This window comes from Phalacrocorax carbo, chromosome 3 (assembly GCF_963921805.1).
Source record: "Phalacrocorax carbo chromosome 3, bPhaCar2.1, whole genome shotgun sequence".
Lineage (NCBI taxonomy): Eukaryota > Metazoa > Chordata > Aves > Suliformes > Phalacrocoracidae > Phalacrocorax > Phalacrocorax carbo.
Window position 1 is genome coordinate 88,256,601 of NC_087515.1, and position 27,158 is coordinate 88,283,758.

General features: G+C 38.0%; 1 protein-coding gene across 1 annotated transcript in view; it reads left to right on the forward strand.

Moving 5' to 3' along the window:
* The window catches only part of MDN1 (midasin AAA ATPase 1), a 106,352-nt gene that overhangs the window by 68,443 nt on the left and 10,751 nt on the right, over positions 1–27,158 (forward strand). Inside the window, exons 62-93 of the mRNA XM_064447631.1 lie at positions 129–238; positions 1,377–2,073; positions 3,099–3,260; positions 4,068–4,341; positions 5,256–5,491; positions 6,143–6,238; positions 6,471–6,565; positions 7,256–7,380; positions 8,526–8,672; positions 8,931–9,040; positions 9,487–9,560; positions 9,750–9,945; positions 11,456–11,615; positions 11,785–11,931; positions 13,832–13,958; positions 14,897–15,002; positions 16,081–16,196; positions 17,446–17,925; positions 18,477–18,703; positions 19,059–19,205; positions 19,436–19,608; positions 19,979–20,140; positions 20,273–20,414; positions 20,638–20,775; positions 21,726–21,895; positions 22,119–22,262; positions 22,960–23,092; positions 23,699–24,009; positions 24,281–24,442; positions 24,821–24,922; positions 25,087–25,288; positions 25,865–26,038. Of these exons, the coding sequence (XP_064303701.1) occupies positions 129–238; positions 1,377–2,073; positions 3,099–3,260; positions 4,068–4,341; positions 5,256–5,491; positions 6,143–6,238; positions 6,471–6,565; positions 7,256–7,380; positions 8,526–8,672; positions 8,931–9,040; positions 9,487–9,560; positions 9,750–9,945; positions 11,456–11,615; positions 11,785–11,931; positions 13,832–13,958; positions 14,897–15,002; positions 16,081–16,196; positions 17,446–17,925; positions 18,477–18,703; positions 19,059–19,205; positions 19,436–19,608; positions 19,979–20,140; positions 20,273–20,414; positions 20,638–20,775; positions 21,726–21,895; positions 22,119–22,262; positions 22,960–23,092; positions 23,699–24,009; positions 24,281–24,442; positions 24,821–24,922; positions 25,087–25,288; positions 25,865–26,038 (5,845 nt within the window). The remainder of the gene's footprint in view (positions 1–128; positions 239–1,376; positions 2,074–3,098; positions 3,261–4,067; positions 4,342–5,255; positions 5,492–6,142; positions 6,239–6,470; positions 6,566–7,255; positions 7,381–8,525; positions 8,673–8,930; positions 9,041–9,486; positions 9,561–9,749; positions 9,946–11,455; positions 11,616–11,784; positions 11,932–13,831; positions 13,959–14,896; positions 15,003–16,080; positions 16,197–17,445; positions 17,926–18,476; positions 18,704–19,058; positions 19,206–19,435; positions 19,609–19,978; positions 20,141–20,272; positions 20,415–20,637; positions 20,776–21,725; positions 21,896–22,118; positions 22,263–22,959; positions 23,093–23,698; positions 24,010–24,280; positions 24,443–24,820; positions 24,923–25,086; positions 25,289–25,864; positions 26,039–27,158) is intronic.

Below are 27,158 nucleotides of genomic sequence, written 5' to 3' on the forward strand. Positions count from 1 at the left end.
TAGGCAAATCTTTGGTCACGATTTTTAAACTATACAGTTAGAACATTTTTTAATATCCAAGAAGATAATGTACCTACTTGGTTACCAAAACCAGAGTCTCAGAGAATGGTTTATTCCTTCATTTTTAGTTATACCAGCTGGAGTGTGAATGGAAAACAAATGATTTCTCATCCCAGCTGCATACAGGAAAAAGTATTGAAGATGAAGGAGTCAGCAACTATATTCATCCCCATCTCAGGTAACATCTCAAGCACTTGACTCTTCTCTTTTAGACATTTAACTCTTCACTTTTAGATTGGATATTTCATCTTTGCATGCTCAGGCTCCAAAGCTTTTCTCCACAGCTTCACAGTTTTTGTGTTCTTTTGTAGAAATAAGGGTTGCTGATTTGAAAATATCAATTTGCATGTTCAGGTGCTAAAGAGAAATATAGAAGCTGTTCTGTTTACTTGCAGTGACTAAGGAATTGTATTTATTTACAGCAGTACAAAGAGTGTACAGACAACAATTAAAGCAGTGGCCTTCATATCTTGATAAAATTGAAGCTATGCCCGGAAGTGAAAATAAAGCCATACATCTAAAATATGGTAGTTTCATTACAATGTGACAATGTCATCAACAAATTGAAATGAGATAGAATGTGTATCTATCACTGTAACTCTTCAAGGCCTCAATAGATGGCAGTGCTATTTTGCAGAGTACTTGGACTCGTTTGTACTGGGTAGAAATCTCCAGATGTGTATTTTAGCAACAGCCTTTGCTTATGGTGCTGTGGATTAATTAAATATCTTACCACATAGAGTACACTGTTGACATTCAGAATTTGTAGCCGTTGTTTTGTTGTTGGGTTGTTTTTTTTTCAATCTGAGGAACTTGGAGAGAAAATTTCAAGTGAACAGAGATTTCTCCTTTGTGCAGACTTCCAGGTGTTCCTGGTGCGTGGAGATAAAAACTGAGCATTATTCATTATTTCCCACTACAAATGGAAGGTTTTTATTTCAGTATTCTACATGTAGAGGATCTGATAGTTCTATGATACTGCTTAAGGAGAATGATAGTAATTGAAAACAAGTTCTGAATGGCTGAGGTTTTTACCAATTGCTTCCAGTAATCCTGCTTTTCCATTAATGCTCACAGAGCTGTCGGGTAGCAAGCAAAAAGGTAGTTGAAGTTTTTTGAAGTGTGGAGGAGAAAAAAAGAGAAGTACATATGCATGCTATACAGGTGTCATTTGCTTTTTCCTTATTTGCTGTTTCACATAGCAGAATATTTCTGATGCATCTTTTTATATATCTCACGTTATGTTAGATATTTATAAACATGTTTATATGAAGTATGTTTTTGTGTCTAAACTGGTCAATGTTATTTCTTAACAGACTGTTAAGTGAAAGAATGCAAAGGTTGAAGGAGCAAATAACCAGTCTTTCCAGAAAAAAGGCCTTCAGGCCTCCAGCTCCAACCTATGATTGCTTATACCAGGAGGCTCACCAGTACATCAACAGCATAGCACGGGCTTCTTCAGTCCAAGATCTTTTAGCCCGCCTTCTGCAGTTCCTCCGTGGGGAAAGACCTAAATCACTCCAGGCAATACAAAACCTGTTAAATGAAGAAGCATCTTGGCAACAATCACACCATCAGTTTAGAAAACACCTGGCAGAAGAGTATGCTGTATTTCCTGATGCCATCATTCCGCTGCAAGCTGCCATCTTACAGTTGCAACATGGCATGCGATTAGTGGCTTCTGAAGTTTATACAGCGCTCAAAAGTTTTGTGCGACCAGCTGATCTGACCAACCTCCTCACTTCTTTGTTGACATTTCCTTCTATTGGCCATGCCTTCCCCACTTACTTTGCTCGTGCAGAAATTTTATGCTCAGTGAATTCAGTTGAGGTCCTTCATGGACTTAAAAAGTTTTCTCTGAGGCACTCTGAAGGAGAATCTGAGGCAGTAGAGCAGCCGTGCCCAACTCTAGAACAGCTCCTGGTGAATGCTTTGTTGCATCTTCGAAGCCATGTACTATGCAGAGGAGAGATGGACCAGAAATCTCTGCAGCTTTTTAGACATCTGTGTCAGGTAACATCTGAATGCCAGTGGCCAGGTTTCTTGCACTGAACTACCTTGTCACCAGTACAAGACAGACGTGGGTCTGTTAAAGTGGGTCGAGAGGAGGGCCACAAAAATTATCCAAGGGCTGGAACACCCCTCTTGTGAAGAAAGGCTGATGGAGTTGGGGTGTTTCAGCCTGGAGAAGAGAAGACTCTGTGGAGACCTTATCGAGGCTTTTCAGTTTATAAAGGCAGCTTATAAGGATGGAAAGAGGCTTTTTACCAAGGCTTGTAGTGATTGGACAAGGCACAATGGTCTTAAATAGAAAGAGGGTTGATTTAGATTGGACATGAAGAAGAAATTTTTTACGATGGTTGTGGCGAGGCACTGGAAAAGGCTGCCCAGGGAAGCTGTGGATGCCCCATCCCTGGAAGTGTTCAAGGCCAGGTTGGACGGGGCTTTGAGCAACCTGGTCTGGTGGAAGGTGTCTCTGCCCATGGCAGGGGTATTGGACTAGATGATCTTTGGAGGTCCCTTCCAACCCAAACCATTCTGCGATTCTACCTTGATAATTGTCATTATAACATTCTTAAACTTTTCTCTTTTTTTTTCCATTGAATTGATAAAAGATAATATTAATATAATCTAAAATATTGGATTGACTTCTTGGGATTTATCAAGACATAATATCATAGCCTGTAATGGTTACCAAAGATTTTATTTATAAAAAAACCTAACAAAACCCAAAAACCCCACAAAAAAACCCCAAACCAAACTTTTTAGAGAGTTTAATTATAAGAGGGTTAAGAAAGGAGACTAGAACTTGGCCAAGTGCTCCATTACATACTGTTTTCTGTGCTTTTTCCTCATTGGTTTGTTGAGAGGGCAATTTACAAATTTCCCTTCAAGTTACATGGCTTTGATTTGCACTGTTGTAGACTGTAGAGGAGGAGACAGCCAGACAAGGCAGATGCTGACCCTTTGAAATATGAGGTGACGAGGTGATTTTAACATTAACTTGTGTAAAAGAAGGCTGCTTTTTGTTTCCACAGGCAATTATAAATGAATGGGATGAACAGGAACGCCGTGCCCAAGAGCGGGAGGCAATGGAACGCAGTCTGTACAGGTACAGAAGTAAAAGCCATGGGAAAGGACGGAGTGAGGAAGAAGAGGAAGAAGAAGAGTTTAGGAGGAGATTTCCCCTTCACGAAAAGGTAGCAACTGTAACAAAACACAAAAATTATGACTGAAGTAGCTCTTGAAAAGGCATGCAATAAGTAGAATGAGATGAGGAATGAAGCAGTTCTTCCTTCAGCCAAAAGAAAAACGTCCAGTAGACTTTGATAGGAAGGTATTAAGTATTGTGATTTTTGTTTATTTTCTCTTCTGCTTGTAGAATTTTTTTTTTTGGAATTAACTTCTGAACTTTAATTGTACTGTGGTTCAGCTTGCATAATCCCAAATTATCATTAGTTACTTGTAAAATTCTGGAGTTTGATTCATTTAGCAAGTAAGGTTTGCTGAGGTTTAATTACCTCTGAAGAAGGCTAATCTTGATTAAATAAAGCTGTGAGATCTTTTGAGATTTAACTGGCCTGCATTACTGAATGAGTTTTTGAAGTGTGTCTTCATTGAGCAGTGTTGTGCAGTACAGAAATCCATGAGACAATTATGTTCCTCAGTATGTTATTGGGATGTAATAGTTCAGATCTTCAAGTGACCAAGCAGTGTTGAGATGGTTTATCTGCTGCTTTTTCTGAAAGAGATTTAGTTGGCAGCAGCTGAGGGCTCACTGTACTGCACTCTTGCCTGCTGTGGCTATGCTCCTGAATTGTTCTGTTCAGCTGTGTTCTGTTTCAGACTGACATCTGAGCTGTGAGGAAGGCAGTGTATCTATATAGTGCCAGCTCCAAGTCATTAGCACATTGTCACAAGGCCAAAAAGTGCAAAAAGGGTGGTGGGGAGGGGAGGTGTTGAAGGAAGAAATTATAATTGAGCTTTGATTATCATGTCCTTTGCAGGACTTTGAAGATATCACAGCTCAGGCAAGCCTAGAAGAAAAAATGGAAACTGAAGATCCATTGGAAGATCAGCTGGATGTTGGTAGAGCCCTTTTGTCCAAGAGCTCTATGCAAACAGTAATGGTGGTTCATCAACAATTGTGTTTGAACTTTGCTCGATCCCTGTGGTATCAACAGAGTCTGCCTTCCCAGCAAGCCAAACATTACTTCAGTACATTTATTTCCTGCTATCAGACTGGTGCATGCCTGGTGTCACAGTTCTATCCTTTAATTGGTAAGACTGCTAGCAATACTTCTGATGTGCATGTTTAGCTTTAATGATTTGTTTCACATTAATCATATCACAGGTCAAGAAATAGACTTACTGTGGGAAAAATGCACAAATACCAATTTTCATTTTCCAAATAATTTGCCCATGTTTAGAACTGTCATGGTGGAATGCTTTGGTTTTTATTCTTTTATGGATTTTTAAAAATTCCATTTGTTAATATATGAGACTGACACAGAGTAGATTCAGTTTATTCTTAAACTGTTAAGTGAAATTTCAATCCCTTGCATCTGCGTAATCCTGTGGAAGACAATGCACTTGCAAAATTTTCCCAGAATTAGAATTTGCAATTAAGTTCATAAAAGAATTGGTTTAAATGGAGCTTCTATAATAAAAAAAAAAGTGCTGGGTTTTTTTCCACCCTGAATTTTGGCACACTCAGTGTGTAAACCATTATAGTAGTGTGTGAGACCTCAGGGTTGTGCTTCACTTCTAATCTAGAAAATGTATACAGGGCTGCTGTTTCTACAGTAATGTATTTTCACTGCTCATACAGGAGGTGTAATATGTCTGATTTTTTTATGTTGTGTTGGATTACTTTTTCACAGAGCCTTGTTACTAATTTTGTAGTAAATCATCTTGATGTGAATTTACACATAGATGAAATGTGGTCTTCTGACAGGATCACAGCCCACCTTTAGGATGCTGATTTTACTTTTATACAAAAATAGAGGATGTAAACTTTAAGTATGTCTGCTTTCTTCTATACTCCCATCTCATGGCTTATGTATGGCATATTCTTATATCCTTGTACTGTATAAAATGCTTATGGCTTGGGATACAGGAAAAAAACTCTTTTTCTATTCAACTGAAAAAATAGTGGATAGCATGTATGATGTCTTAATTTCTTTGCTTCCTAGGTGCCGAAATGAATGATAGTCTTTTGGGAAGCCAACTTCTAGTTAGCACTCTTCTTTACAATACCTTTTTTGAGGAATTAACTTCAGATATTGTGCTGCAGCAAGATGGCCCATATGACTTCTACCAACATCCTAATATCCAGCAAGTCCGACAGTGCCAACCTGTACTGGATAATTTTGCTAAAGAAGTAAATGGGTTACTGCAGGAATGGCCGGAGCATCCTGTACTTGTGCAGGTAAGGACATCTCAAAAAACGTTTGGGAAAAACTGGAACATTTTAGAACTGCATTTATGTGTAAGTATGTGTATAGATATGCATAGACCCGTGCATGCATACACTTGCCTAGGTGTTGTCTGTATTATGCAGATGTTTTGAAGTCATACCTGTTTCTTTTTAAGAGGTATTAGGTATTATTAGCTGTTCTGTTTTAGTTATGAAATGTTAAGTGGCATTGACTGCCTGCTCTGATCTTACAGCTTTAAGCAATCTTCAACCTGCATCCCTCAAAGATTCTCGAGGTCTTTTGCTGTTTGGGCTCCTGGTTTTCCCCAAAATGTTCTGAGCTTTTATTGCGTTAAAATGAATATCTCTTGTTCCCACATATGGGCCCTGCATGGGCCTCAAGTTGTATTTCTTAGAGTAACACAGAAACTCAGAATCGATTGGAACTCTTTGCATTAGGTCATTTAAGCTCCTTTCCCCGAGTGCATTGACTTTAACTGCATTACTAGTGAGCTTATACTAAAACAAGGAAGCAGTTTAAAATAAAAACAATAATTCTTACCTCTTTACGAGGAGGGTTATGCTAATACAAATTAAGCTAACTTCATGACTGCTTCTGTTGAAGATCAGTTACTATGGTAATGCTTGTTTTTCATTCTGCAGCTGTTAGTTGTGATGGACAGAATCCGGAGCTTTCCACTTTCTTGTCCTCTCTCGAAGTTCCTGAATGGCTTGGAAATTCTTCTTGCAAAGGCACAGGTAAGAAAAGTGCTAAGGGAAATGTCTAGTTTCTCTTTTATGTTACTTTATTTGTGTTGGTACTGAAAGTTGTCCTCTTGTCAGGATTTGGGGAAGTGAACTTGCTCCATGCTGTAAGTTTAAGGGGTAGGAAGGTAATCCTTAGTAGTGCATGAGCCTTGCTGTGCAAAGACTGATTTCTGGCTTTGTATAAAGGGAATTTTTTTAATAGTTTTTTTTTTTTTCTCCACAGGACTGGGAGGAAAATGCTAGTCGAGCTTTGTCCTTGCGAAAACATCTTGATTTGGTCACACAACTGATCATTCAATGGCGTAGATTGGAGTTGAAGTAAGAACTGTCTTTCTGTACTTTTTCTTAGATACTGTAAGCTTCCACCTCTGTATGGAGACACATTCCAATGTAGGTTTGCCATAATAATGGAACACGCCTCTGTGTGTGTCCTGGCGGGGGGGGAACCCGAAGTAGCAGCTGTACTGGCTCAGAGTAAGCATGTCCAGCCCATGGTGACCCTATGTATATGCCTCAGGAGGAGCAGAAGCAGGACATATAACTACAGTACTTCATCCTAATATTTTCCCAGCATTCTCCTGTTTTATTCCTAGGGCTTACTGAGCCTGCAGTGTTTTGTCTGTTTAACAACCCTCATAAGCTTAAAATCACTGTTCGGTGTCCTTTTAAGACCATGTAAAATTTTTATATCCACAGTATGCCCTAATAAGGAATTCCACAAGTCTACCTCAAGCTTTGTGAAAAGAACTTTTGAACCCAGTTCTGACTAGTTCTGTTTTACTGTCCCTAGTTCCTGCATTTCTTCTATCACATTTAATAATAGTGGCAAAGCAGTGATCCTCAAGAGTAGATTGTGTATATTAGGCAGATGTGCAGATTACTCCATCCTGTAAAATTTTACTGTAGTTTAGTAGAAACAGAGGATAAAGTTTGTGTTGTTTTGTAGCCCAAACTACCCACAATATTTTTGCATTATCTCTTTTTCTTCTCTCCCCTTATTGTTTCCAGTTGCTGGTCAGTAAGTTTGGACAATATTATGAAGCAGCATGTAGAGAAATCCACGAAGCACTGGTTCTCAATCTATCAGATGATTGAGAAGTATGTTCAAGAACTGACAGAGGCAAATGGAGAAGGTGAGCGTTGTCTTTATGTGAATGTGTGATGTAGTTCCAGCAGTTACTGAGGATGAGTAATTAAGGTCCTAAATGTCAGAGTTAGACAACGCACTTTCAGGTGTAGTTCTTGTCCCCTTTGCCCTATAGTAAATTCCATGACTGTATAGGGTCTTTCATATAGAATGAACTTCACTTGGTATTTATTTCTGGAACCACCTGTGTCTCTCACAGGGCCAACATTGTAGGTGGTGTGAAGAAAAAAGATGTCTGTAAAAGCAGCTAAAAAAATAGAACTGTGGTAACTGTATGTCAGGCACATATAAACATTTCCAACAGTTTTGGAGGGTAGGAGGCATCCATCTGCAGCTGGAAAAGGCACCTCAGTTTAACTGCACAAAGCATAATTCATATGCCAGCTGAACTACTCTTAACATTCTGTATAAAGCCTAAAGAATTCTTACAGTAAGTCTGCTTTGGTACATACTGTTCTTAGCAAATCTGTCTGCAGGTGTTCATGATATGTAAAATAGGGGAAAGAATATAGTTGTCACTCCCTTGCCTCCCCAAAATTTTATGAAATTGTAAATATGAAAGTAACATCCTCTGGCATGAGGCAGGGTTCTTCCAATCTCATGACTAATTAATGCACTTACCTGATGAGCTTCAGATCCTTGGGTTATTTTACATCTCCAAGTGAATGGCATGTCGTCTTCCATAGGTAGTGGTCCAAAGACAGTGTATTCTCTACAAGATTCTTCTAAGATCTATTTCTATCCTCATGTTTTTGAGGAGTTAAGGAACTGGCAGTGGTTAATTTGTAGTATGGCTCATCATAACCAAAAAAGCCATTCATTCATAGACAATAGCAAGTATTCTTTAAATATGTGATGCGCTCTGAAATTGGATGTGTAGCTGGCCTCCTTGGTCGCTATCTTGCTGGTGCCTCTCTTGTCCCCTCTCCCTTCTTCTAGTGTTATTTGTTGGTTTTACTTATTATTAAAATAGAATTCTTAACCTCATACCCCTTTCCTATTTTGAACCTTTCCTAATAGAGACCTGATATTTACTTGGAAGTTTACAAAGATTAGCCAACAATTTTCTTGTAGAGGTTTGTTTGTTGGTTTTCTTCCCCTTTCCTTCTAAATTTCTGTTGCAATGTTCAGAAACTGAGCAAATGGATCTGAAAAAGCTGGTCAGCACACTACAAGCTTTCATTGAAGGATCCACGCTGGGAGAGTTTCATGCACGACTTCAAGCACTACTGGTTTTCCACTGCCATGTCTTGCTGATGCCTCAGGTAGCAGAAAAGGGTAAGTTGTTAGCATTACATGTGTTGAGTCTTCTTTACAACCACCTGACCATCAGGTATTCAAGACTTTCCAAAGAGATCACTAAGCTCATAAATACAACACAGGCCTATGCTGCTGTTTTTTCCCGTTTTCACGAAGAATACTGTTTGTCAGTTTATCCCGACTTGTTGGTGTTGCCAAACTTCATGATTACAGAAAAACCCAGGATGCGTTTCTTCTCTTAATAATGAAGAATATCCTGCTGTCTGTCCCTTCTAGATGTTCTGTGCAGCATCCTGTGGAATCTACACAATTATTATAAGCAGTTTTCAGAGTGTGTTGAGGCCAGAATCACTGAACTTCGGCAACCTATAGAAAAGGAACTTAAGGTAAAAGGAAACTTTGCTCAGACAATATACTGATCTAATCAAAGGAACAGTGGAGCAGACATTATTTGAATTTGTTTATAATAGCTCTGGCTACTGAAATCCGTATTATATTCCACATTTTCTTTGGCAAGAATTTACTTTTGAGGTGGGGGGGGTCAGTTGAAGTCCTTAATATTTGTTCAGTCCCATTTAGCCATGGAGGTTTCTATGCAGTTGTGAAGCCCCTTTTGAATTTCACAACATTTGGCTACGCAGCAGTTTCAGTGTAAACACGTGTATTAGCAGAATAAGATGCCTATGCAATAATTTGCTCACTTACTAAAATGTCTTGTATTTTAAGACCACCAGATCACCGCAGCTGATTAGCTTTAAAAATCATCTTTTATCTGCAAATATTTCATTGTTTCTATATAAGTAATCCCATTGATTATTTATTTTCCTAATAGGAATTCGTGAAAATTTCAAAGTGGAATGACGTCAGCTTCTGGGCTATAAAACAATCAGTTGAAAAAATACGCAGGTAACTCAAAGCTTGGAATTCAGCTCAATATTTGGAACCTTCCTTCTAGATGATTTCTCTATAATGTTGAATTTGGATGCAAAAATGTTTCTTTTGGTCGTAACACAGTGGAAACATGTATTTCCAGCAGCTGAAAGATTTCCAGGCTTATAAAACCCAGTAATATTTTTGCTTTCCTTTGGTAATTAGGACTCTCTTTAAATTCATGAAGAAGTTTGAAGTTGTTCTGGATGAGCCATGTCAGCCTGCCTTGGTGGAAATTAGTACGGAGGAGCAGCTGGACTGTTTGCAGAAGCAGGAAGAATCTGAGAACAAAGAGACCAAAGTTCAGAGGCTGAACAACACATTAAGAAAACTTCTGTCTGCTAGAACAGATGTTGCCAAGGTGACTGTATTCTTTATTCTGAGTGTGGGAAGGATATTTTCTTCTCATCTATATGTTGCTTTTCACTGATTTATGCAGAAAAATCTTATGTAAGTGTCAAATCTGTTGAATATATCATCCACTTTTTGGTCTTACTTGTGTTCAGTGTTATGAAACACTGCAGATGGGTGGGAATGCAGCATGGAAAGACAAGCGTGTTCTGTATTGATTTGGCACAATATCTGTGCTCTAATATAGAGATGATAGCAGTTACACATTTCATCTCCATGTTGCTTGCATATTGTCTGCAGCAATTTGTTACTTCCCTACTAGTGCAGTAATATGGATGGGGAGTTGAAATTATTATTACTGTTGTCTTTTTTTTTTCTCTAAACAAGGATGTAGACAAATTGTCATCTAGCTGTAGGATTTAAGCGTATATAAGCTCTGATTAAATATAAAATTACTTTGAGCTTGAATCCTGATAGGAGAACGGACTACATTGACACATCTGCTGTTGGTTGACAGCTTGCGTATTGCAAACATTTGCCTTGGACAAGCTGATATATGGTAAATCCTGCTCCACCGTGCCACTGTTTAGTGTGTCTCTAATGAGGTTGTCCAGCTCAGAGGGGAAGTCAACTGACTTTCTTCCTGAAATAAATTCCTATTCACATCTATTAGCTTTTATTAATAAGATGGAAGGAGACAATTGTAACTCATCAGAGTTTGAGGGTGAGTAGGAAATGCTCAGTTACTCTCAACTTCCAAGGCTTTGTTTGGTTTCTTCAGACCAGGAGGGTGGCTGATCTTGCTGTGGTCCTGTGACAGTCAAGAGGGTAGAGTGAGGAGGCAGAAATCTGATGCGTATCTAATGTGTTCGGTTGTGGTTTTGGTTTGTTGGTTGGTTGTTGGTTTGTTTGTTTGCAAGCCTGTTACTGATAGTTAACAGGGTTGTTGGTTTCATTTGTTGCGGTTTCATGTTGTCTTTGTTCTTTATACAAGATGCATGTAAATTTGAATTGAACAAACCCTAGGGATTAGCTTTGGACATGCTGGGGGCTTACTTCCGTTATTAAATAGTTTCTATTTGCCTATTGTTTTTGTTCTTTAGCAGTGCAATTACATTTGTGTCTACTGGAAAGTAAGTGATGGTGTTCTTATCTAACACTTGGAGGGCATTAGTGATTTAGGTTAATGTGCCTTTGAGCTTGGAAGGCTGAGGAAGCTACCTAAAGCAGTGATAACCTCTATGAAAGAGGTCATGACAAACAGCTGAGATAGTAGGATTACATAGCATCTTCTATTTGTTTGGCTGTTTTCAAAACTAATGTGTGCCTGCCATGCATATATTGTGCTTTTCCTTAAGTGTTGGTGCTGAGCTGTCAAAGGATCACGTGGGCATGTTTTGGGGTTTTGGATGAATGCAGAATTTAGCCCTTGTTTTTGCAGCAATTTACTCTTAATGGTCAAATGAGGCAGCTTTGAGTATATGTATAATTGGACTGTTTCTTTTTTTTTCCCCCCTCAGAGAGCACTCCCAGAAGAATGTCAGGATGGCATTACATTTCAAACAGAATCTCTTCAGTATCGTCTGCCTAAGCTTATTAAAAAAATGAAGAAAATGTGTACAACAGTTACAGAAAATAATTCATTCTTAAGTCTGGTGGAAAATCTTGACCAGTTTACAGGTTAGGTATTCTTGTGATTTCTATGCCATAATTGACCTCTGTAACATAAGTGGAACAAATCAGGAAAATGCATAGATATATAGTTCCCTTCCCAGACCATTTTCCCATGGCTGCTTTGTGCACATTAAATTTTCCCATCTCTTACCTTTCCCTGCTGTCCTCTCTACAGGTGGTATCATTGTTTCTGTAGCTGAACTGCAAAATTTAACATTTGATCAGACATCAGATAAGGAGAAGCAGAAATCAGAGGCAAAACATATTCAGATGCAAAAGCAACGGGCTTTGTCAGATCTCTTTAAAAGCCTTGCTAAAACAGGTGAGCTTTGACTAAAAATGTGCTTGGTTTAAAAGTACAAAGTTCTTATCCATTTTGCTATTTTTGCCATAACATCTAAACCAACCATAATACTCTGTTCTTGAGATCGAGTCACTAATATGTAGAAGCATTTAAGTATCTCTTTGTTGGTTGACTGAGCGGCTTGGTGTGTTAGCCCTTTCAAATATCTTCTATTCCTCTTACGTTCCATGAGATGTACAACAGTAGCTTTTCTGAAGCAGAAATCTGCTCTATCTTCAGTCAGAAGTCTACCCACCTTTAAGAAAGAAGAGGGAAGCTCCTTATCTTGTATCCATTCTCTGACCGAGAACTGAAATTCAGGTAGCTCATTAGAATGAGAGCCTGTCTCTTGATTGACAGACTGACCGAGATGAGATTGGCAGAGGTGCAGTTGAGCCATGGAGACTGAATGGTCTGTTGATGGGAATTGTCGGAGGCACCCTGTTCAGCAGCCCAGTCTCTATTGCTCCCTTTGCTAGTTTTAAGGTAAAGGACCTACCCAGACTATTAATTGTTGCCTTTTCCTTTGGTGTTACATTAAATTATTCATCAAATTTTCTTAGTCACTCCACAGTTCAGAAACGAACATAAGTAAGCAGTCTCATTAAATACACAGCTGACAGCATTCTGCAAGGCAGAAGCAGAAATTCATGTAACTTTTTCATTTTTTTTTTCTTTTTTGAAGAGAGTGTTTTGGTGCTTTTCTTGGAAGCCATAGCTTCTGCCCTGCAGTGAACCAAAGAACCTCTCTCTCAAAGAAAAAAAAAATTTTATTCCTCATGGTTGCAGAAAGAAGCTTGGAGACATGAAGTGAAGGGTTCCAAGAAGGCATGATTTTGATAGCAAACTAACTCAAAGTGTCACAGCACTTGAAAAGTAAATGAAAACAACATCCTAAATGCTTTCTGGGAGGTGGGAGGAGGTTTCAGTTCTAGTTTTGAGTGTTTGTAGTTTATGCTGCTTAAATGAGTTGATGTGTGTACTGAGTAAATAGTTCCTAGAAGGTTACGGTCCTTTTGTATTTAGGTGACTGCAAACACAGGTGAATCTAAGTGGGAGGTTTCCAGCACACACACTTTCTTTGACATTTTTTGCACCCACTGGTGCCAAAGGAATATCTGCCATTGCTGCCCTGTGAAGTTTGTGCTGGAGAATTGATGTACTGTGATGATGTAATTAACGCAAGGGATTTGCATTCTTTACTGGGCTGTCTTTGATTTCAGGTGACACCTTTACCTTCCTCATTCATCAGCCTTTTCGTGTCTTAAAAATGAGGTGATTTTTAGAGCTCAGCTTTCTTAAAGGACCAGGAGCAGTTTAAAGTGTTCTTAAGACTTGTTCTCCATTTTGTTTGGAAAAATGGCAACATAACCTAAATAGCTGAGTATTTCTTACAGGTTCTGCTTACCTTCAGGATACTTTGAAAGGAGTGTTTTAATTGGCTTGAGAGAAATGAGCACATTTAGACCAGTTTTAAAAATAGCTAAAGTAACAGCTTTAAGCCTGAATTATAAAAGTGCATAGCTGTAACTTTCTCTGGCTGTAGCCTGCCTTACAGGTTCAAGGCTCTTTTTTTTTTTTTCCTTTTTCTCCTGGCCACTGCCACCAACGTCCTTTATAGACCTGTGTATACACAGGTCTGTGCTTGTCTTACTTCAGCTGTGTTCTTCAGCTATGTTCAGCTGAAGATAGCTGTGCCACAATGTGCTCCTACAGTATAAAACTTGCAGCATGGTCAAAGACTTGTGAAAATCAGACAGCCTCAGGGAAAAAAAAACTACATCAGATGATTTTGTATCTTAATACCAACTGTATGTGTGACATTTTTTATATAAAAGAATGAGGGCATAAATGGATGTATATTAAAATGTCATTCCAGGTTTGTCATACCGGAAAGGTCTGTCTTGGTCCCGTTCAAAAGACTATCATGAAATACTCTACCTACATCCACTGGACTTGCGTAGTGCATTAGGTGTAGTAAATTGTACACATGAACTGGATGCCACGTATGTACAGAGTATTTCTAACCCTTAGATTGTATGAATTGCAGCTATAATGTATAGAATTTATTGCATGTGGATTTAGACTGGAATTTCTGGACTGTAATTCATTTAGGATTTTACATATTCCCTTCCCTTCCTCCCATTACTTCTCAGTTTGAAAATCCTGAACATACTGTACTGGCACATAGCACTGAGTGAGGGTTTTGTTGTTTGGTTGTTTTGTTTTTTTTAATTTACACTTTTGACAACTCTGCCCTCAGTTTCATTGTTTCTGTGAACTGGATTTCAGTTAGCCCTCCACCATTCAGCTTTGCCTGGGATGCTTTGCTAGCATCATACTAGAACGTAGATTGCTAAGGATTTTATTAAAGATGAGTTCTAATTTACAGGGGTTGCTCAATTGTTTTGTCTTCATTGAATAATGGGATATTTCAGCAGAAAATACCTAAACTTCAAAGTGGGCATTTCTGGAAAAACTTACCAAGAGGAAATATGTTCTTTCAGATGTTTCTCTGTTGTTTTTCTGGCAGCAAGTGATTTTTGTCATTGAGACATGCTGGTTATTGTCCTCCTCAGATGTAAGGGTTTAGTTCAAAATATTTTTCATCAAGGCCAAAATAAAGACTTCCCTATCAGGCTTGATTTAGCCGCAAAAAAAACCCCAACCAAACAAACCAAGCAACACTATTTAAGTGTTAAATGATATTCAAAGGTAGAGATTTTGCTGCTATTGTTTAGGGTTTCCTTAGAGCTTATTTTAAAAATTACATGTTTTCTTATGACTAGAATACTTGTGGAGAAAATAAAGAATTACAAGATTAATGTATTTGCAAAATAACAAATTGTAAGCAAACTTGTTAGGTTGAAGAGCTGACCTGGTGGTTCCAGTGTGCTGAGGTACTGAAGTTATATATCAGACTCTTTTTTTTGTGCCCTGTCAGGTTGCTGACAGAGATTTCTTCTGCCTGGGATGGATGCCAGAAGTACTTCTATCGATCACTTGCACGCCACTCTAGACTTCAGACAGCATTGTTAGCACCTGCCAAGGTAAAAACACTGAAGAAAAATAGAAATCCTACTTCTGTAAATTTTATTTTACCAGCTTGGACTGAAATCTTCTAGAAGTAAAAAAGTGATGTGAGATAATGCTGTGTTCTGTAATATGATATAAAATACGATATTTTGGAACCAATCATTAAATGCAGCATTTCAAAACCTGTTTTATGAATGAACAATATCAGTTTAGTTAACCAAGTTAGTGATATGTTCAATGACTAGTTCCAACAGACCTCAACTTGCTACTTTTTATGCATGAAGGAGGCTCCTGAAATGCTGAATCAAAACTTGGTAGGCAAACAAAACCAGGATTAGGTGGTGCTCATGACAAAAAATCAGTTGAGATTTATAATTGTACATAACTGGAGTCTGTGTCTAACATAAACAGTGCAGATGTATTTCCTTGCTTAAAAATTGGTCTAAAATCAGTAGAAGGAACAAACACACTCTGCCAGATCGGTACCACTTTTCCACTATTCCAGGAAAAAGGGACCTCTTCAGATGCTCTTCCTCACGCCATGCTTCACCCCTTGTTTTACAATGTGATCTTGGCAAACGTCACAGCTGACAATGGCCATAAATAATGGAATGTAGCTGTGATCAGTTTTGCTCTGTGTTGTGAACATTTATTCTAAGCTTTAAAATGGGATCCCTTCTAATGAAAGGAGTGAAAGTAATTCCCCTTAAATTGTGAAAGTGGTTTTAGCAATGGTCATGAATGAAACAATTTAGGCTGGTATCTCTTTAGATTTTAATCATTTATGTAAGGTGCCTTTACTATCAGAACTAAATTCCTGATAAGAACTGCTGCTAGAGTGCAATTTAATACGACTGTTGTTGCAAAGCTACTTGAAAAACTAATTTGTATGCAGCATATATAGAAGATGTGGAAAAATGAAGATGGAGAAACTGTTATAACTATAGTTTTTATCTGCATTTTAAGACTTGTTCAATTAAACCATAACCTTTCAGCCAGCTCAGTGAAACGAAATGGAGGCACAGAGAATGTTGTCGTCGGCTTGTTCATCTAACTGTTCCCTCCAACTTATTCCGTACCTGTTTTCTTTAGGATATTGGACTAGGTGGTATTGAACGATGCAAAGGGTTCACTGCACACCTCATGCAGATGCTTGTCAGACAGAGACGATCTCTTACTGTATTGACAGAGCAGTGGATCTTACTGAGGTATTTTGCATTTTCAAACATTTAAATGTTGGCAAGGAGTTTGACAGTAAGCAATTCAGTTCAGGAAGATGGAAAATAAGGTAGAAGATGATAAAATTCTTCCCTCTACTTCCCCATTTCTCTCCTTCCGTCAATTAAGCCTAGATAGAAAAGATTTTAAAGCAGGGGGAGACAAAAAAAAAAAAAAAGGGGGGGTTATATTTTTGTCATTGTAGCCAGTATTTTGGAATCAAAATAATATGGGAAGACAAGTTTTAGGCATACATGAAGACCATGAAATAATTACTGTAGTTAATGACACAGTTAAACCATTCAACATGTAGATTGTTAAATGTCTCATTTAGTATTGGCCTAAGTTAATTTTGGCTGTGTTCATGTTAGTTTGATTTGGAGCAAATAAATGTTCTGAGTGGCACTTTGAGCCAAAACGAAGAAACCTCAACAGCTTACAAAGAAAAATTCTAGAAAGGTGGGAGACTCTAGAACTTGTGTCAAAACTGTAAAAGGAGAATAGTGTAGGAAATCTTTATTACTTGCTGTCATTTTTCACTCTAATGCTTGACTCCTCAGTTTCACTGCAAACTCCACTGTTGTTCTGCATATTTGTGCTCATCACTAACTTTTTGAAGTTAGGTCAGAAGCTATTTCCTTTGTACAGGGAAGAAAATCTAGACTGCAGATTACTGGTACAAAATTTACATCAACCCTAAGAAGCTTGGAAGAACAAACAAACCCCAACAAAACAAAGAAAAACCCAGTCCATAAACTCCTCCACTTTACAGTTGCAGGAATATTAAAACTTCTAAGACACGTACCTGCGTTGCTGTGACTTTCATTGCAAATCAGATTTATCATTTGTTATGAGCTGACTGTTACACAGCACTTTAGAGAATGAAGGTGTGTTAGAATCTGATTTCCTTTTATAACAGAGGAAAGTGAACGATATTTGAGCATTAGGCCAGGAGTTTCAGGATTGTTTGAAAAGATGGTGTATATTCTGAGAAATCTCATAAGGCCATGTCTTCCAGGACAATTCAAACTTATGCAATGGGGAGAAAAAAATCACTAATGAAACAAAACTTTTTTAAAAAAACTACTATAATTTTAGTTGTTTCAGAAAAAGTCTGACTTCCACTGAGTCCATATTATGTAGATCTTTTACAACTTTAGTCTGAAGGTTGAGCTTTTAAAAGGGAAGTATAGCATAAAACTGGGTGATTGTAACTTTTCTTTCTTTCTTCTTAACCAGGAACCTCCTGAGTTGTATACAAGAGATAGATTCTAGGTTGACTGCTGACAGAGAATATAATGTAGCATTTCCTCCTCAAGACAGTATTCAACACTGGACGGACAAACTGCAGCAACTTTCCATGCAGTGCATGATGGTTCTCGAGGAGCTGTCTTGGTTTGTACAGTGCTGCCCAAAAGAGGAGTTAACAAAGTCCGGTGACAATGAAAGGACAGATGTCAGAGCAAACATTTGTCAGAGTTCAGGACCTGAAATGGGAAATGTTTTCATGGGAATACCTGACCTAATCCCCTCAGAGCTGAAATACTTGTCTCCAGTAACAATTGAGCAACTGCCTCCTGGATGCAGGATGCGGAATAAGGATCAGTTATGGCTGCAGCTAGCTACACAGTTGACTGCGATGCTGGAAAATGTGAAGTCAATGAAAGCGGAAGTAGATAAAATAAGACAACAGTCACGTGAGACCTTGTTTTATTCCTGGTGAGTTCTACGTATGTGTGAAATTGAATCTCTGTGTTTTATGTTAGTATAAGATGTGTGAAGTTATCTTGAAAATGTGTGCCTATGCATATCTTGAAAAGCTTGTTCAGGTGCTCTTGAAGCTTGTTTCCATTAATTTTTCTTTCAAAATGCAGTGCCTGTCTTTTTAAGCAAATGTATGTGTCTTCTCCTGCTCCCCGACAAGTCAGAAAAAAATTGTATATCTCAGTTTCTCAGTTTGTCTTTGGTCTCCTCGGATTTCATCCCCATAGCTCCTTAGTTAATGAGGTGAATTCTAAATGTCAATTTAATGAAGAAATTTTTATTTTAAAATAAATCTGTAGCCTATTTAATAATAATAATAAACCTCTAATTTTTCTCTCCACTTGAGACAGTGTGAGTATAAGTGGCATATATGCTTGTTGTCAGACTTTCTATTAAGTTCAAGATGGAGGTCAGCAGCCTCCCCTTCATCTGTGCCCCAAGAAAAGGTTTAATCTTAAATTGAAATGTTTGTTGTTCTTTTAGTATTATGGTGTGTTTTGTTGCAGGAGAGATTTTGAAGTTTGCACATCAGCTATGAGTTGTTTGCTTGAAGTCTCAGTTCAGTTACAAGGTTTAGAGTCCCTGTTTCTTCCAAACGGGGAAGACAGACAAGCTGCAAATCAGATGGCCCTAATCAAGAGCCTAAAGTACATACAAGAAGAAGTTAGTAACACATCTGCAGATTTCACAGCCTGGAGAACACAGCTTCTTGCTTCTGTGTCAAATTGCAGTGGTAAGGACAATTCCTCTCTGCGCCATTTATACTTTAGATAAAGATATAAGAATTCATTAGTTTGGTTATTGCAGAACATGGTTTCATGTTCATTTGGATATCCAGAAACAGTGGATGAATTTCAAGCTTGCAGAATTTAGTCCAGACTTAATTTGTGCCGTAATATTCGCACACCCCCGTCCCTGTTGATGACAGATGTTACACCATGGTTGTAGGTCAGGATTAGCAAAGAGATTTTAGTAGAACTATATAGTAAAAATTGCATAGTGCTTATCATGCTCCTTGCATAGGGGAGACATAGTAACTTGGAACTTAATGTGTTTCTGTGTAAACTGCCTGTGTTGTGGTTCAAAAGGAAATCAACGGTCCGATGAAGAGTTTGTGGAGCACTTCTCAGCAAAAGTGGAAACTGTTATCCGTGTTGTTCTATATGCCATCCAGTGTTTGGTAGAGAGAAAACAGGAGGATGGAAAAGAGGAAGAAGAATCTCCAGAGGAAAAGGGTACGTTTGTTAACTAACTTAAGGGCGGGGAGGAAGAGAGTTTAAACTATGCACACCTAAAAATCCCTTAAACTGTGTGTCTAGTGGAGGTACCAATACACAGGGAAATTGCCGTTTTAATAGAAGTTGTTTATTTAAACAGGTAGGATTGATATTTCTAGATTGTTTGCTATGATATTTTTAGAATGTCTGGACTTGATTTCCGTATTTTTTATGTGTTTCAAACAAAGAGGATGCAGCCTCATTTGACGTGATTAAAGCAGGACATATAACTAAGCTTTTGGATGAAGACCTCTCTGCTGATTTGGATTCTTTGCATATCCAGAAGGCAATTTTAGCAGTTTCAGAACTCCTGGAGAACCTGAAAGCTTATGGGGAAGATTACACTTCAGATAAACATAAGGTAAAATTATTGTTCTTAAGAGTTTTTGGCTTAAGGCTGTCAAAAGATTTGGAATTGTGAACTTTGGTGGCTAAACGTGCATTGCTTGTTGTTGTCCAATGCCTTAGAACTAGAAGCATGTGAGAAATTATGGCCAAATATAGGCACTCTTCTGTAGTGCAAAAGCCAGATGTTGCTTTAGTAAGAAAGAAAAGTTTTAGTTGTGAAAATCTAGAAAAAGCTCCGGAAACTTTAGAAATTGTATTTAAATTTGTGTACTGATATTTCTGGTTTGAGCATCCATTTTCAGTCTCTGTCATCACCCTCCCTAAGGTATACGTCAGTATGGACATAGTCATGTTTGACAGCTGTTCTTTGGTTTTAACTGCAGTTCTTCAACCAGTCCTGCTATTTGCTGGTGCGTCTAAAGCCAATGCTCTGCAAGTATTCAGACCTTATCCTGTTCTACCTCACTGTTTCACTGGCGTCTCACAGGAGTACTGGAAAATTGCTTTCTGTTCTAACTAGCATTTTTACAGAGCTTGCCCAAAAGGTAAGTTATTGGAGATAACAGTGGGTATATGGTAAGCATGTATTTAATGTATACAAAAGTCTTAAGTAGAAACTAAGCGGAAAGATGTACTTAGTAATACAGAGAGTTTTGAGTTTCTGTTTGCCTTTGTAGGGGTTTTGTCTGCCAAAAGAACTACTTGAAGATGAAGCTGGAGAGGGAGCAACACAATTTCATGATTACGAAGACGGTGGTATTGGGGATGGGGAAGGCAAAAAGGATGTGAGCGACAAAATAGAAAGTGAAGATCAGGCAAGTGTTTGGGGTTGTTCTTGTTTCATTAAAGTAAAACTGAAAAAGCCCCTGAAATCCATGTTGTGGCTATTTCAGGTAAAAGAAACATGAAGTTACCTTCTGTCTCCTGTTTAGGTTGGCTTTTATCTTTGCATATAAGCTCTTAAATATTGTTGTGGTACTTTAAGCTTTTATGTACAGACAAGATACATTGTAATTTTTGGCTTTACCAATAATTCAGATAGAAGACAGTTTTCAAAAGGGTGAGGAGAAGGAGAAAGAGGATCAAGATTCTAAACCAGACATTGAAGGAGAAGACAATGCAATTGAAATGTCAGAAGACTTTGACGGAAAAATGCATGATGGAGAACAGGAGAAAAAAGGTTTGGTCCTTCCACTATGGCAACTTATAGGAAATGTTACAGACCAATCCAATAATGGTTGATATTTTTCTATAATTAAGCATATACTGAAAAGTCAGTACTGAACAACAGAGCAGTGCCATTTTGTATATGAATACTAAGAAGCATTAATATGAATGCTAAGAAGTGTGCAAAGAAAATACTGTCTCTCTTCTCTCACTGTGGTGGTTTTGGAATGAAGGGAGACAATTCTTTCTTCCTGTTGTGAGCTGACCTATAGATGCAGTTTAAAATTAGTCACTGACTTTGTGGAGGTGGTGAAGATCAACAGAGAATACTTGAGAATATGGCTGTAGTGAACTTCAAAATGTGACTGATGAAGCAATGAAAAGACTACAACTTGGAAAAATGGAAAAAATTAGCAACCTTTGGTAGATCCATTCAGGTTGCTACTCACCCAAAGGTAGCAGTTCTTTACTTTAAAGGGTAACAGTTTTCACATCTGAAACTAATGTGGCTTAGAAATAATGGTAGTGTTAATCTACTTTCAGATCTCTGACAAAATACCAAGAATAAGTTCATCTGCATAAGAAGGGAAATTCCCAAACTAATAAACAGATGAAGTGGAATGGATCTTCTCCCTCCCAGTAATGCCAAAACATTTTGAAAATGGAGGATAGAGAGAGTAAGGAATAGAGTTTAAATCATCCAAGGTTTGCACCTAGGACTTGTTAGTCTGAGGGAGAGAATGCTGTGTGTATCCTTATGTCCAAGAGAACGCTCTGAACCACATAATTAGGAACCCCCTCTTCTGGGTGTTAGTGTATGTGTGTCTTTTTCTGCATCTCTCAATTAACCGCATAGGGTGATGAACTTAAGGTGCTACGTGTGACTGCTTGCTTGTTTCTGAAGTTAACAAAAATGTTAGCTTTACCTCTTCTGTACTGAAACACATTCTGAACCGTGCACAGAAAATGATGAAAATTCAGACGAAGAGGAGGAGCTGGATAAGCAAATGGGAAATCTTGATAATGCTGAAGCTGATGATAAACTGGATGAGAGGCTCTGGGGGGATGAAGATGAAGATGATGATGAAGATGCCAGTAGCAAAACAGAAGAAACAGGACCAGGAATGGATGAGGTAAAGAGAAAAAGGGTGGGAAGAATAATATCAAAGGAATTAAACTCTGTTAACTTGGTGTGACCTACACCCCTGCGTAGCTCTTCGTTGTAGAAAGGGATAATTCAAGCGTATCACAAGTTATTTAGCTTTGTCTCCTTTTTTCTGTAGGAGATGTCTTGTCACTCAGACTTTGAGAAGCAGGTAGCATAACTGAGTTTCCTTTGTATTTGTTGGTTAATAGGAGGATTCAGAGCTCGTTGCAAAAGATGACAATTTGGGCACAGGAAACAAGGATAATAAAAAACAGCCTCCCAAGGATGAGGAAAACGAGCAGCAAGAGGACGACAGTGGAAATAAAGAGAAAATCCATGAACAAATTGATGAGGTAAAAATGATTTAGACTACAGAGTATCTTGCTGTTAATCCATATGCTGTTGCTCACATCATGTTTCTGAGAGTTTCAAATGCTCTTTATTTAATAGTGACAAGCACTGAAAAAAGTTAGCTAAAAATAAACCATATTGTATCCATTATAATATATGTATATTTTCTGACCCATAATCCAGAAACAATTTGTTTGCGCTAACCTGAACTTGTAATGGCTGACAAAAGAGGCTTTACACTGAATTGATGTTTTGGATGGATGAAGCTTAAAAGTTCTTGTTCTGTTGTGGTGAGCAACAGAAACATCTTAAGTCAGTGGGACTCATCCCAAGAATCTGCATACAGTATGCTTCAAGACTCTGCATAGTGTGCAAGAGGGCATATACCATCTGCAAGAGTGCAGATTCTGTTCAGAATCTTTCAGCTAGGAAAATTGGATTCTGATCACGAAACATGGCATTTTGAAGACGTAACAATTTATGTAAATGCATTTGGTGAAATTAGTGTTTTTCTGCTATTTATACGTAAGGAAGTTTGGCACTGGAAATTTGTTTTTAACTGATCAGAATGCAATATTGTATCCAGTATTCTGTGTCCTAGAGAATTCAACAGAATGTTATTTCTCATCTTTGCCTTTCTTCTCACATATCTCATACCTGTTACTTTTTTTTTTCCTCCCCCTGTTCGTTTGCTGACAGCGCGAGTACGATGAGAATGAAGTAGATCCTTACCATGGCCAGCAAGAAAAGCAGCCTGAAGTTGAACCTTTGGACCTTCCTGATAATTTGAACCTGGAGAATGATGAGAAGAGTGATGAGGAAGGGGATGAAGGTACAGCTGAAAACATCTCTACAGATTCCCAGATGAAAGAAGGGAGGAACAGTCAGATAATGAGCTCTTTTCCTCTAAAGAAAGAGAGGTGGTGGTAGGATTCTGTATAACAAGCTGCAAATCCACTTCTGTCTATCAAAATATCTGGCCTGCATTTGGTGTCCTGATAAGAACTTAACGTCATAGCAATTTCCTTTACCTCCCTTTCATGTACACTGTGGAGCAGGCTTTCACATGTTATCCAAGTGATACACCCTAATTTGTGCTAGAAGCTCCTTATTTCATTGTCCAGTTGCTTTTGTGATTCAGTTTTTTTGTATAACACTTAAAAGCATTTGCACTCAAAGTCAACTGACCCTCAAGAATATTAGGTTAAAGGAAGTTAATAGGAATTCATCTTGCTGTATTGTTAGTTACAAAGCAGTTGTGACTTAAAGAAAATATCTGCTATAGAGAATAATAGATTCTATGTATAGAATTCTCAGTATTTTCTTGAGGATTTTTTTTTGATAGGCTGGGCAGTTTGATTCCAAATATCTGTAATACTCATTGCCTTTGTACTTCACTGAAAGTTTTGTATATTTTTTCTGATTTTTTTTAATTCAGAAGAAGAGAATGCTTTTGAAGTAGATGAGAAACCTGTTGATTCAAATGAGGCAGAGAAGACAGAAGAACGGAATGAAGAGGATAGTGGTGAGACAGAAAGAGATGATCAAGATACAGAACCAGCTGAAGAAGGTGTTTCTGAAGATAAAGAGGAGAAGGAAGATGAAGGGGACAAAGATGCTGATGATCAAGAAGAAAACGCAGAGAATACTGAAGATGCAGCAGAAGAGGAGTCACAACCACCTGATGAGGAAAAAGAATCTGCTGAAGATAAGGGGATCCCTGCTGCTGACCAAGGCCTTCAACCTCAGGTAGAGAGTACTAAATAAAAGCCTGATTTGGTTTTTTTTTTCTTTATTTTAATTACCTTATACAAGACTTTAAAAATGGATGTATTCTGTGATACTCTGAAACAAGTTTCACATTGAGTAGGTGTAATGTTAGTGAAAGTCTTCATCAGGATAAGAGAGATGTGCTTACTATTAAACTGGTGTATTTCTGTGAACTGTACTCCTGTTACCTTCTTGTCCTTCTGTTTCCCAGTAATTCTCAGAATGTTAAAATAAGCTGGTGTTATTTCAGGAAGAAGAAGGTAAAGATAATTCAGAGATGGATGAACAGATCCCTGAGCATGAGGAAAGAATGGAGCATCAAACACAAGGGCAGACTGGGCAAGAAAACCTGCAGAGTGACAGTGCTCTTGAGTTGGCTGGAGAGGCTTCAGAAAGAGACCAGTCTAAAGAGGTAAATTACATGGAAGTGTCCTAGTTAAAAATGCCAAATGTAGGAATAAGTTTTCAAGTTACAATCAAGGAATTGCTGCCATATTTTTAAGAATAGTGTCTAAGAAAAAATTTTTAGAACACCAGTTATAGTTTCACTGAAAATCTGAAGACCATGTAGATACCTCCATAGCAGTGAAAACTGCATGGTAAGTTCAGGCAAGTAGTTGAGCTGCAGAACAGTCTTGTCTGCTCTCCACAAGAATAACACTTGCAGTTGTGAGCCATTTGTCATTCACAATAGAAGGTGGCATAGCGTTGCAGTTCAACTTCTCAAATTTGCCTACAACAGTTGCTAAATCCCTTTTCAGTTATCATTGCGATTTTTTTGGTCTCTCAGGAATATGGAAGTGGAGCTTCAAGTGCAAATCAATCAGAAGGCCATGAATCCACGCTTATGGCCCGGATGGCTTCACAAAAGCAAAGCAGAAAAAATACCCAGGTTCATTTCTTCTTTTCTGTGTGTGGTTTTTTTTTTTTGTTGTTGTTAATGTCTTGATATTAACCTGCAAAAAGGCAGGACTCAGTTTCTCCTTGTTAGAACTCTTGTTCTAATCAGTGTTTGGTTGCTCCTAAAGTTCATAGTGTTAATTTGTTCTTTTTCAGAGTTTCAAGAGGAAACCCGGTCAAGCAGACAATGAGCGCTCAATGGGAGATCACAACGAACATATCCACAAGCGCCTGAGAACTATAGAATCCAGCAGTGAAGCAAAGCAGGATACAGCTCAGCCTAAACAAAACGTGGAGGAGGCTGATGCATTTGAACATATTAAACAAGGCTCCGAATGTTATGATGCACAGACATATGGTATGGTGGTATTTCTGGGTGTTGAGAGTTGTCACTGCAGAATCAAATCCTGAATCGCTCCTATTTTTACTGTAGTTTTTCCCAGTACATTTTTTAAAGTTATGTTTGACAATCCTTGCTTTGGTTAAAGATGTAGCACCATTTCACTGTGATAAATGCTTCTCTTTGGCAGTCAGGTTCATAGTAATAATAATGTTTTTGAAAATACTGAATTGACTCATAAAGATGGATTTTAGTTTAATAAACACATTTAAAATCTATTCTTTCCAAATCTTACTTCAATTATTTTGAAGCCCAAACTGCTACCACACATGCAAAATATTTAGGATAATACAACAGGTTTTTCTGTTAAACTAACTAGTCTATTTTACTCGTCAGGTTTTCAGGGCAATAGCTCATTGACACAACATGGTGCAGCACAGTGAAAGATAAAACTGAGGTTTGAGACAATAGCCCAGATTTCTTCTAAAGTTCACTGAAAGTGATATGCAGTGGCCTCAGAATGCAAACAGGTTTTTGCAACTTCACTACTTTTCCTTCCTCTTTCCCTTAATAAATATTGTTGCTTTTATACAGATGTAGCTAGCAAGGAGCAAGAGAAACCTATTATGCCTCGTGAAGAAAAGGAAGAGGGAGATTCTGAAGATGCAGCTATGGAAACAGAAATACAGAACAATGAGGATCTCAGAGCAGTAGACACAGAGGAGCTGCAGCCAGAAAAAAAGAAGTCTACTGTCACTAAAACTCCTGGTACATTAACTTAAAAAACGTTCTAAACACACACTGATAGGCATATATATCATAAATCATCTTTAAACGTATGTGTAGGTATTCACATCCATTACATGCAAATACACATTTTATAAGACTCAAACATCTGCTTTTAATTGACTTTGCAGCAGTATTATTACTCCTGCCCAGTAACCAGCATTAGTCTTTGCAAAATTGGCTGAGTGTCAGAGGGGTTTGCTGCTTTCTTTCACGTTAATCGTCTCTAACCTTTATGCACTTCTTTGAAGAATCAAAAAAGCAAACGCTTTCCCACTGTAAGACACAATGTGAATTTGCTTAATTAATTAGCATATAACTGCATTCCAGTGTCAACAGCATCAGCACCACATAATTAAACTTTTTTTTGTGTGTGTAACTTCTGACAAAACATCAAGAAGTAGAGGAGCTGGTCTGAACAACATCTGGTGAGGTAGCACCAAGGTGTCACTGTCTAACTGCTTTCTTCCTTAAGAGGGAATGAAACAAAACAAAACCGAGCTGCCTAACAGGAAATGGCTGTCAAATGTGAATGGTTGGTAGATAAGTCAGACTTACCTTCTCGTCAGCCATGCAGCCCGCACAAACAAAATAAGCTAGAGATACAATTGCCAAGAGAGAGTTATTTATTTATTATTAAGCTAAGTAAATGACACCATAGCTTGGAATTTTGAATGGTTTTCTTATCAGACAAAACAAAATCTGGCTGGAGAGGGGGAGACAAGAGGTTTACCAGCATGGATTCAGCTTCTTGCCTCCCACTCCATTCAGGTTTAATGTTTTCACTTAAATCCCTTGCTAGGCTCACTAGCTTTGTGGTACAGGCATGCATGTAATCAGTCTATTTGTTTTTCCACATGACTCTCTAACATCATGTCCTGAAAAAACTAGGATCTTTGAAACATCACCTACAATGACATACTTTTTTTCTCAGAATAATTCTTAAAAAAATGGATTGATAAACAGTGTAGTATAGTGGAAACAATAATAAAGGAAAATCTTGAGTCCATTCCTTTATTTGTAAATTGATATCTGATTAATAGGAAACTGTTCCATTACAGAACTGGACAGGAAAAGATTTTTTAAAAAAAACCAATCTTTT